At 54.0% G+C, this 11,784-nt stretch overlaps 1 protein-coding gene and 1 long non-coding RNA gene across 5 annotated transcripts in view; one reads left to right on the top strand and one right to left on the bottom strand.

Moving 5' to 3' along the window:
- LOC107182897 overlaps positions 1-11,784 on the bottom strand; it is a 51,720-nt gene that overhangs the window by 4,474 nt on the left and 35,462 nt on the right. The gene's annotated exons all lie outside the window — the stretch shown is intronic.
- Positions 1-11,784, top strand: part of HIVEP3 (human immunodeficiency virus type I enhancer binding protein 3) — a 318,219-nt gene that overhangs the window by 304,825 nt on the left and 1,610 nt on the right. For 2 of the 4 annotated variants that reach the window (XM_015563171.1, XM_015563170.1), the window contains exons 7-10: positions 3,083-3,169; positions 8,666-9,561; positions 9,834-10,003; positions 11,558-11,659. In XM_015563171.1, coding sequence (XP_015418657.1) covers positions 3,083-3,169; positions 8,666-9,561; positions 9,834-10,003; positions 11,558-11,659 — 1,255 coding nt within the window. The remainder of the gene's footprint in view (positions 1-3,082; positions 3,170-8,665; positions 9,562-9,833; positions 10,004-11,557; positions 11,660-11,784) is intronic. The other 2 variants (XM_015563168.1, XM_015563169.1) reach the window with 2 other exon arrangements.

The raw sequence follows: 11,784 nt of genomic DNA, 5'->3' as shown, positions 1-11,784 counted from the left end.
GTGCGGGTGAGGTGGGGTGGCTGGGATGATCTGGAGAAGCTGAAGACTGTGCATGGCATCCACGGCTCTGCCCATGGACAGATAAACGATGCCCAGGCTTAAAAGACGCCTGTGGCCATTGGGTGCATCTCCGCAGCTCACAGCGGATAAAGGCCGGGAGGGGCCGTCAGGGAGGCGCTGGTAGCACTCAGGGCCGCCCATCCAGATTCGCTCCTACCACCCACACAGCCTACCCAGGCATGGTCGCCTGGAAGCCCTGCCTCCTCCCTGCAGGCTCCAGGGCAGGAGAGGGGAAAGCAACCCCTGGGGCTGTGTGGTACCTTCTCCTAAGAGCCTCTGAGCCCAGACAAGGGCAAAGCCACCTGCATCATCTCAGCATCTCTCTCCTCCACACCCAGAGTGGCACATGGTGGAGTCCCCTGGTGCTCAATAGGAGTGATTGTCTTGGGCTGGGGTGGCACAAGGGATGGGAAGGAAGAAGGTCCCATGTGGTGGGTGTCTGCCCTCTGCCAGGCACTCTCTGCTGCCACTCTACCTGCTCTCTCAGCAGCTGACCAGCGGCCTGAGAGGTGGGTATGACTTTAGAGTTGCAGAAACTGAGGCTCAGAAGGTTAAGAAACTTGCCCAGGAGCACACAGCCAGCAAGTGGCAGAGCCCAAACGCAAACCCAAGGCCGCCAAGTCCTAGACCACCCTGGCTCCATTGGGCCACGTGGAGAGGCAAGACCCTGGAGTCCTGAGACATGGGTCTAGACAGGGCTCTGCACGAACTGGCAGCGTGGCCTTGCTGGCTGGTTCACTGTGCTGGTTGGCAGGAGCCCTCCCGTGGCATCCCAGCGGCGGAGACCGCCAATGGTGTCATCAGCACTGAGATGCAGAGCTAGGGCACAAGCAGGAAACCTGGGCCCGGTGGGGGTTGGATTACATGGTCTGTGAGGTTCCTTCCAAGACTTTGCTTCTGTGATGAAAGAGCATTTCCCACACGTGGCTGTTGTGCACCATTGTGTGCTCAGCATCTCACTTGGTTGAAAAGTGACCCAGACCTTCCAGGCGGAACATGTACAACAAATAACATCATAGCCAGAATGGGCAACGTCCACGGTCCTCTGTGGTCTGGGGAAGTCAGGGGCTGGGGGGCTGGGGAGCTGGGGGCGGGGTGGTCCCAGAACCTTAGGAGACAGTTTGTGTCTCTGGCCCATGGAAGACCCCAGCTGCCTTTACCACCCCTGACCTCCCATTCAGGGTTTGCCCACTCACGATAGTGAGGGCGGGGCCCCTGATGCTGGGCAGGGGCCGTTGGGAACCCTTTGGCCTCAGGATTCTCTGGAAGCGATGACTCTGCTCCCAGTTTGGTCAGCAGTAAAGGATCTAGGTTTGTGCCCGGTTATAAGAGGAAAATTGGAGGTGAGAAAGGCAGTCATGAACTACAACTAAGGGGAGGAAAGAAAAGACACAGCTCCTCTTCCATCCCTGTTGCCCTTGACCTCTACACTTCAAGAAATCCCAGCTTGAGGTTCCCATTACCCTCCCAGCAAAACCCTAAAGGCTCCTTAAAATTCTCGGTGTGGTTAAGAACCACCCTTTGGTTCACCTACCCATCCATCGTCTACCCTCCATTTATCCATTTCTCCCATCCTCACATATAATAGTTTGCCTTCCTATCTACATCTCCCCACTGGTTTTCTCATTCTATATGTCCCTCCCCTTCTCACATTTGTCCTCCCACCAGTCCATCCTTCCATACATTTCTTTATCCTCCTGCCTGTCTGGCCTCCCATGCATGTAAATGCTCATGCATCCATTCACCCATTCATTCATGTCTGTCCTCCTATCCAGTTCTCCATCCTCCCATCTGTTTATTGACCCACTTTCTATCTACTCTCTCATTTATATTTTTCATCTAATATTTTATCCCCCATCTATCTATCCATCTGCTTATCTCATCATTCAGTGTCCCATCCATCTGTCCATCTCTTCTGGTCCTTCCTTTCCTCTATTTCCTCTTATCTATCCACCCATCCACCAGTCTCCCTTATGCATCTGTTAAATACCCATTCTTCTTTCTTCCATTCATCCATCAGACTTACCAACTGTTAAGATCAGTGAGACACAGCACCTAACTCAGGGAATGTATGATTTATAGCATGAAGGACCATATGGAAATGTAGCAATCCACAGAGCAGCGATGAGCATGTTACCTTTGGAGGTGGCTTCTGGGCCCAAAGGAACATTGTGAGGCATCTGGCCTGCAGCCTTTGGGCAGGCTGGCGGTGCCCTGCCTCTCCTTCACAGAGCACTCCTGCTGCCAAGCTCTAGGGCCTGCGAAGTGCTGAGCACACATGGGGGGCGGGGGGGCGCGCAGGGCGGGTTGAAAGTGTCCTACCTTTGTCTTGATTTCACAGAGCAGCTGCCCCTGCTCATCAGTTGTGGGGCTGAACTGACTACTTGGGGCAGAGTTAGTCACCCCTGAGGACTCCACGGGCAGAGAGTGGGCAGGGCCTTTGCCCAGCCTTTCCTCCACTGCACGCACAGTGACCTGGGGAAACTGAGACCCAGGACATTACCTAAGGAAGCCAGGGCTTGGGCCCCAGCCTCGTGGCTCCCTGTGGGCTGCCCTAGAAGTCTCCTCAACTAGAAGGGCATCCTCATACCCAAATCACCATGTTGGTGAGCAGGAGCCCTGTTGCCACCCAGCATGGGAGATGGCCAAGCCAACAACCTGCTTGATGAGTGTCACCAGCTCCTGGGCCCAGAGTCCAATCAAAAGCAGGAAAAGCCTAGGCACGAGATGTCTTTTAATTTCTTTTTTGTTTGTTTTTCTTAACCAGCATCTCACTTTCTCATTATACCCTGTGCCCCCTCACAGCCCACCCCACACCCCAGTTCCTGTATGCTGCCTTGAAGGGTGGCTGTGGCTGCACTTCCAGCTTGAGTACAGGCCCCTGCCCAGCCCCTGAAGCTAGTAGGGTCACAGCCAGTCTGTAAGCCATGGCCTGCCAGCCAGGGGCTGCCTCTGCGTGCCCTGGGCCTGCCCTGGCCCCTGCCCTCCAACCAAGCCTCAGTCTGTTCTCATTCCTTTCCAGGGAATCTGACTAAGCACATGAAGTCGAAGGCCCACAGCAAAAAGTGCCAAGAGACCGGGGTGCTGGAGGAGCTGGAAGCCGAAGAAGGTAACAAATTGCCAACTTGCCTTTCCCTCCTCTCCATCTCCCCCTCCCCCTCCTCTGCCTGCTCCTCTTCCTGTCCCCCTCACCATCCCCATCCCCTTCCTTTCTGTCCTCCTTTTTTCTGACCCCCACCTCTGCCTCCCCTCCCTCTCTTCCAATTTTCCCAACTATTGGGAGACAGGGGTTAAATTCACAGAATAACCACCTCCCTCCCATACACTGAGAGTCCGTGCTGTGCAGCTATAACTATTGTGCGTTACAGTCTACCACGCAGGGGGAGTGTCTTGTGCTTGAGGGTGCTCAGTAAATGTGTGTTGAGTAAATTAATACAATGAGTAATCCCAGTCAACATTGACAGCACCCACTGCATGTCAGGTCTGTTCTAAACATATGCCATTATAGCAGCAAAGCATCCTAGCAAATCCTCACCTTGCCGCTATGAGGTACGCTCTCCTACACGCTGACGCCCACACTCACACCTACACACTGTGGACGGGGGACTGGCCCCTGGGCCTTTTAGAGCTGGAGTCTTCAAGAGAGCCAAAGCCAGACCTGCCGCTCCCCTCCCATCCCACATGCCAGCTCCACATCCGGCTGTAGTCCTTCCTCAGCAGGAGGCATCGTATCAGAGCCAGTTTCTGAGGAGACATGGCAGAGCAGAGGAGAAGGTGACTCTAAGGCAGTGGGTCGGGCAGGACCCTGCCCAGCCTCAGCAACCAAGGAGGAGGCCACAGGGGCTTCGGCAGGTGGACAGGCTGTGTGTGTGTGTGTGTGTGTGTGTGTTTCTGCTTTTGTTGCTTTTGTTTTTCTGATTTGGGGATGTGTTTGCAGTCTTACAAATGCATTAGATCATATTTTCTTTTGGGTGAAATATATCATCTTTATTGAATAGAACGCAATGAACGTAGGGCTGTTCCCCCAAAACGAGGAATGGGGTTATCATTACTTACCAAGAATGTACATCAGGCCATTTACAGTTGTCTCACTGAGTCCTCGTGACTAGTGGTGGAAACTTGTGTGGCTCATTTTAAGTTGAGGAAAGGAAAACTCAGACAGGTAAAAGGCATGCCCAAGGTCACAAATAAATGTTGGCTCTACACCAGCCCAATGCCTGGCACTACACCGGGGGTCAACTGCAGGACCCTGGGCTGGTCCCTGCCTCTCTCCCAACCTCATTTTCCCAGTGAGGCCAAAAGGATGGCTGTGCCCACCTTATCTGAGGATGAAATCAATGCATTCCTTACAGAAATAATTTCCGAGCACCAGCCCTGTTCCAGGCCCTCTTCTAGGTGCTGGAGGTTCTGCAGTGAATAGAGCATAGTTCCTGTCCTCACAAGCTTGCCTCCTTGAAGAAGGAGGGGAGCTGGCAAGGAACATGTGTGTTGGGCAGGACCAATGAGTATGAAGCAAAAACTGTTAAGTGAGGGGCTGGGAAGTGTGGGGAGGGGGCCTCTCTGTTAGGCTGGTGTGAAGCCATGCAGCGCCTGGGAAGGGCTCTCCCTGCAAAGAGGTCAGCAGGTGCAGAGCCCCTGAGGACTAGAGTTGGGGGTGTTGAGGTCAGAAAGAGCTGGGGTAGTGAAGGTCAAGGGACAGACTTGGCTATCCGGTGAGGTGAGGAAGTGATGTCCTCTGACTTTCTGTGACTGGCTGTGTGCAGGGGACGGCTGGTAGGGGGTGCGGCTGAGCACACGTAGGCTGGGACAGGGTGGGCTGGGTGGAGGTGGGGAGACGTGGTGGTATTCCGCGTGCATTCTGCAGGTAGAGTCAACAGATTTTGCTAACACGTTGGAGGTGAGAGGTGTGGGGGATTTGGGGAAAAAGGAGCCAAGGGTGAGTCCGAGGTTTGTAACCTAAGACACTGGAAGAATGGAGTTGCTATTTCCCAAGATGAGGAAGATTCTGGGAGGAGCATGTCTGTTAGACACTGAGTGGCGATCAGCACACCTGGGAACCACTGCCTCCCGGTGGCTGGGCCAGCGCCGCAGCTCCACCCCTGGTGGCGAGGAGGTTGAGCACCAGCGCCACCGCGTGGCCAAAGCCCGTGTGCGCACTTCATTCTGTCTCCTCTGCGAAGCCTTGGCGGTGATCCCAGCAGTGACCGGTAGCTCCCTGAGGGGCGCCTTCCTGACCCTCCTTTACCCTTCCTAACGTACAGAAACCCCCCCATAGGAGCATGCCATAGAGCCCTGCAGGAGCCCAGATGTGCAGGCCTGCCGAGCCCTGCCCTGGGCAGAGGACCCTTGTTTTCCATCACCCTGCAACAGCTGTCCAGGGCAGGCCAGCAGCCTGCTCTGAGCCTCAGCCTCCTCTTGCTTAGAGAGGGTCTGAGGAGCTTCCCTGCTGGGGATCAGAGGGCCCTGTCCTGACCCTCCCTCTGACCTCAGCTGGGTTGTGCTCGCGGAGCTGGCTGTCTGCTGAGGTCCTGGCTACCTGAGATAATCGCTGAGATTAATTAGGAACTTACTATGTGTTGTAAGCGTCATGTGGTGGCTTTAATTATTCTTACCCCCACTCTACAGATGAGAAAACTGAACACAGAGAGAAAGTGAATGATCCAACATCACACAGCAAGGAAGAGGGGGAGCTGAGATTCAAACCCAGACCATTTGCTGCTACTCAATGCATAAAATCATTTTGAACTGGCAGTATAATAATGCAAGAGGCATAAACCTTAGTGCTGACTTGGCCACTACCTCTTCGGTGATCCTGGGAAGCCCCTCTTGCCCCCCTCTAGGCCTGTATTTCCCCATATGTAAATGAGGGGGAGGCCCTGCCCAGGAAATTCTGGGTTTGAAGCCTGTCTCCACTAAAGATTGGCCTGGGGCAAAACTTTGAAGGATATTTTGCACCCTCCTCCCTTCCATATCCCTGCTCCCTTCACAGCTCCTCCCTTGCATATCCCTGCTTCCTTCCACAGCCCCTCCTTTCCACATCCCTGCTCCCTTCACAGCCCCTCCCTTCCACATCCCTGCTCCCTTCACAGCTCCTCCCTTCCACATCCCTGCTTCCTTCACAGCTCCTCCCTTCCACATCCCTGCTTCCTTCACAGCTCCTCCCTTCCATATCCCTGCTTCCTTCCACAGCTCCTCCCTTCCACATCCTTGCTTCCCTCTGTAGCCTCTCCCTTCCACATCCCTGCTCCCTTCCACTCCCCTTCCCTTCAATATCCAGGTCCCTTCCCTTCTCTCATCTTCAGCTCCCAGGTGCCAGGTGACCCCGTCCTTGACTCCTGGGCCCTCCCTTCACCTGCCAGCCCCAGCCCCAGCCCCAGCCCCACCCCCTGGTCTTTTACCTACATCTTCCTGGATCCCACTCTCTTTCATTTCATGCATCTTATTGTTGTGTATTAGCTATTTGGAAGCATGAATGCTGTGCTTTCTGGCCCCTGGGCGTCTAGGCATGGCAGGGTTCAGAAGCCTGGCTGCACCGGTGGCCTGGGTCAGCTTGTGTGTCCAGTTCTCTTGGTCCGTAGTGGAATGGGTGCTGGTATGTCTGAGTGAGGTAGTGGGACTGGCAATGAGCCTGGAGATGGGTGAGCAGGACCCAAACCCTCAGAAGCCTGCCAGCTGGGCCAGATGTTAGTGGAGCTCTCCCTAGAGTCCTGATCGCTGCCCAGGCCAGAGATGCCCAAATGAGACTGTGTCATGTTAGAGGTGACTCAGCTGGCTCGGGCTGCCCTGACAGAAGTCAGACTAGGAGGCTGATGTTTCAGAACTCCACTACCCCCGCCCCCACTCTGGGAGCAGCTCAGGTTTCTGCAAGGATAGCAGGTCCTCTGGACAGGAGCTGCTAGAATGCCCCCCACCCTCCGCTCTGCTGCCCGAGGCCAGTTTAGCCAACCCCACCCCACCCCCACCCCGAGGCTGGGCCCGCACCTGCCCAATGGCATTGCACCACCAGCAGCAGCCCAGCCATGGTGGCACGTGTGTGTTTAGACCAGCGGTTCCCAGCCTTTTTTGGCCATGTCCACCTAAGCATCTCTAAAATCCTGATGCCCCCTCTGTGACATATAATTCTTTTTAGTCAAAAAGTGAACTCCTATTGCTGTGGAGGAAGCCTAAAAGGCCATTAACTTGGTCTAAACAAGCTTCCAAAGAACATGGCATCCATGAAAGAGAAAAACAAAAGAACAACAGGACAGCTGAAGTACTGAGGAAGAAATCACTAACAAATTGTTAAAAATAATAATAATAGCCCTGACTGGTTTGGCTCAGTGGATAGAGCGTCGGCCTGCAGACTGAAGGGTCCCAGGTTTGATTCCGGTCAGGGCATGTACCTTGGTTGCGGGCACATCCCCAGTAGGGGGTGTGCAGGAGGCAGCTGATCAATGTTTCTCTCTCATCGATGTTTCTAACTCTCTATCCCTCTCCCTTCCTCTCTGTAAAAAATCAATAAAATATATTAAAAAATAATAATAATAATATGAAGTGATATGAAAAAATAGTAAATAAAGTTTCAAAACATAATAGAGAATTGATATGCATAAATATGTCACAATATATATTTATACACTGTATATGAGGCCCCTAGAACCATAAGAAATGCAAAATTTTCACTATTAATAATTCATTCTCGAATTGTCTACCACCACCCCTTAAAAATTTAAGTGGTTCCATGTTGGGCTCCATGCTGCTGGGCTGGGCAGCATGGCTGCTGTGTCCCAGAATCATCGATTTCTTCTTAACTGTATTAAGAGGGACCATAATGATTTGAGTCCTCACTATGTGTTAGGTGGTGCATTTACTATCAAACCCTGTGAGGTGCCCTAGTTGGTTTGGGTCAGCGGATAGAGCATCTGCCTGCAGACTGAGGGATCCCAGGTTCGGTTCCAGTCAAGGGCATACGCCGGGGTTGCAGGCTTGATCCCCAGTAGAGGGCGTGCAGGAGGCAGTCAATCAATGATTCTCATCATTGATGTTTCTATCTCTTTCTCCCTTTCCCTTCCTCTCTGAAATCAATAAAAACATAAATAAATAAATAAATAAATAAAAAGAAACCCTGTGAGGTGAGACTATCACACTCATTTGACAAAAGGGGAGACTGAGGCACTGCAAGGTGACTTAACTTGCTCATAGTGGAGCCAGCACTGAAATACTAATGAAGAAATCAAAACAACAAAAAGAGGGCTGTCACATTTGCTGTGGATCAGCCCCAGCCCTACCAAGTACCTCACTTGGGCAAGTTACTTAATCTCTCTTACCTCGGTTTCCTCATCTGTAACATGAAGATGAGCACAGTGCTAACCTCACAGGATTATTGGGAACTAAATGAATTAATGCACATGAAGGCCTTAGAACTGGACCTGGCACAAGGTAGATACGAGGTAGTTTTGTTCATTGATTATTTACAAAGTGTGCCCGTGTTTGTCAAGTCCTCATCCTCGCAGTGATCTTATGCCATTGCCATGACTATCAGGCTCAGTTTTCTGACGAGGACACTGGGGCTCAGAGAGGCCCAGCGGTGACCAGCTGTGACCGGGTCTCCTGTGTTCACCCACAGGAACCAGTGACGACCCGCTCCAGGACTCGGAAGGGCGAGAGGGCTCGGAGGCTGTGGCGGAGCACCAGTTTTCAGACCTGGAGGACTCAGACTCAGACTCAGACCTGGATGAAGACGAGGATGAGGATGAGGACGAGAGCCAGGATGAGCCGTCAGGACCATCCCCGGAGGCACCCCTGCCCTGCCCGCCGGCCACGCTGCCAGCAGACTCCTCACCCATTCAGGGCCCGCAGCCCCCAGATGCCACCTCTGGCAACCAGACCACGTGGGGCAGCTCAGTCTCGGAAGCAGGCAGTTGCTCCAGGTCCAGCCAAAGCATCCTGTGCCTCCCTCGGCTGGGGCCAGCCCTTCCGGGCCCCATGGAGAAGGACACCAGCTCAACCCTGAGCTCCAAGGCCTTGTCCCCGAGAAGGCCATGGTCCCCCAGCAAGGAAGCAGGCAGCCGCTCACCACTTGCCCACAAACACCCACTAACCAAAAGCGACTCTCCCCAGCGACATTCACCGGCCCGAGAGCCACAGGCCTCGGCCCTGCGCCTGCCTGGCTCCCAGATCGGCCCTCTCCCTTGTGGGTCTCCAAGACTTGAGCTGTCTCCTCTCACCCTCCGCCCCCTGGGAAGGGAACTGCCTCCCCGAGTGCATCTGCCCCCCGAACAAGAGGGTGCCAAAGACCCAGGCCCCCCCAGAGACTCGCCCACCAGGAGCCGGTCACCAGGCCAGGCCGAGTCACCACCACGGTCAGTGCTGCCAGGGAAGTGGGCCTTGGCTGGGCCGGACAGCCCCTCAGCGGCTGAGTGTGGCCCAAGCTCGGGGCTGGCCCCGTGGGCTCTCTACAGGCCCGCACCTCTACCTCACAAGCTTCTCGGCAGAAGCCCCGCGCCCTGCGCCTCCACATGGGTGAGTTCCTGCCCCGAGTGGCTAGGCCGCTCCTCCTTGATGGGTGGGGGCTGCACCTCCCTGAGGCACCAGGTCTGGAGCCAAATAGCTCTGCCAGCTCCATGGTCACCGATAACTTAGCAAACGTTTATGGGGCACCTTCTGTGCCAGGCACCATGCGGTGCCGGAAACCAGTGATGAAGCCTCAGAAGCAGCAGAGCACAGGCTTTGGAACTGGCCTTGTGCCATTCTCCTCCCGCCCTCCCATCCCCATCGCCGTGTTCTTTGAGCAGATGGCAGAGCTTAACCAAAGTCATCACATCTCCAGCATCACTGTCACCAGCACCTCAGATATCACAGCCAGCACCAGCCCTGTCTCACCCTCAGCACCATCACTGACACCATCGCCCACCGTCTCAGCATCATTACACTGCAGCACACCATTGCACCACCTCGTCAGCCTGCTCAGTGTTTCACATCATCGTCAGCACATTCACCACTATTGTCACCACCATCCATCTCTGCCACCACCATCACCATCCTACACCGTCACTGCCACCACCATCACCATCCTACACTGTCACTGCCACCACCATCACCATCCTATACCATCACTATCACCACATCACCATCCTACCCCACCATCACCATCCTACACCATCACTGTCACCCCATCACCATCCTACACCGTCACTGCCACCACCATCACCATCCTATACCATCACTATCACCACATCACCATCGTACACTGTCACTGTCACCACATCCCCATCCTACACCGTCTCTGTTACCATCACCATCCTACACCATCACTGTCACCCCATCACCATCCTACACCGTCACTGCCACCACCATCACCATCCTATACCATCACTATCACCACATCACCATCGTACACTGTCACTGTCACCACATCCCCATCCTACACCGTCTCTGTTACCATCACCATCCTACACCATCACTGTCATCACCATCACCATCCTGCACCGTCACTGTTACCATCACCATCCTACCCCACCATCACGACCCTACACCATCACTATCCCCACATCCCCATCCTACCCCGTCACTATCCCCAAATCCCCATCCTATACCGTCACTATCGCCACATCACCATCCTACCCCGTCTCTGTTACCATCCCCATCCTACCCCACCATCACGACCCTACACCATCACTATCCCCACATCCCCATCCTACCCCGTCACTATCCCCAAATCCCCATCCTATACCGTCACTATCGCCACATCACCATCCTACCCCGTCTCTGTTACCATCCCCATCCTACCCCACCATCACGACCCTACACCATCACTATCCCCACATCCCCATCCTACCCCGTCACTATCCCCAAATCCCCATCCTATACCGTCACTATCGCCACATCACCATCCTACCCCGTCTCTGTTACCATCCCCATCCTACCCCACCATCACGACCCTACACCATCACTATCCCCACATCCCCATCCTACCCCGTCACTATCCCCAAATCCCCATCCTATACCGTCACTATCGCCACATCACCATCCTACCCCGTCTCTGTTACCATCCCCATCCTACCCCACCATCACGACCCTACACCATCACTATCCCCACATCCCCATCCTACCCCGTCACTATCCCCAAATCCCCATCCTATACCGTCACTATCGCCACATCACCATCCTACCCCGTCTCTGTTACCATCCCCATCCTACCCCACCATCACGACCCTACACCATCACTATCCCCACATCCCCATCCTACCCCGTCACTATCCCCAAATCCCCATCCTATACCGTCACTATCGCCACATCACCATCCTACCCCGTCTCTGTTACCATCCCCATCCTACCCCACCATCACGACCCTACACCATCACTATCCCCACATCCCCATCCTACCCCGTCACTATCAGCACATCACCGTCCTACACTCTCACTATCACATCACCATCCTACGCCGTCACTGTCACCAATGCTGCCGTGATCCCCAGCACTGACAACACCTTCCTTGTTAACCTGCCTTTACCTTCCAGCATCTTTTCTGTCACGATATTGTCATGACCCAACACCACCCTCCACCACCAGCAGCATCAACACCATCACTCAGAGATTCCCACTTCTGGAGGAACATAATATAGGAGTTTCTCCTTGGGTTTTAATTTTCGGGTGATGTTAAAATTCCTGGTGGTAGGTGAAGTTCAAGAGACTAAAGTGGGAACTCCTGTCCAGGGTAAAGTTGGGTTAAGACCTTTTAGGAAG

This window comes from Myotis davidii, unplaced genomic scaffold (genome assembly GCF_000327345.1).
Source record: "Myotis davidii unplaced genomic scaffold, ASM32734v1 scaffold458, whole genome shotgun sequence".
NCBI classification, from domain to species: Eukaryota; Metazoa; Chordata; class Mammalia; order Chiroptera; family Vespertilionidae; genus Myotis; species Myotis davidii.
Note: the sequence above shows the minus strand (reverse complement) of the source record. Positions and strands in the feature narration are given on the sequence as shown.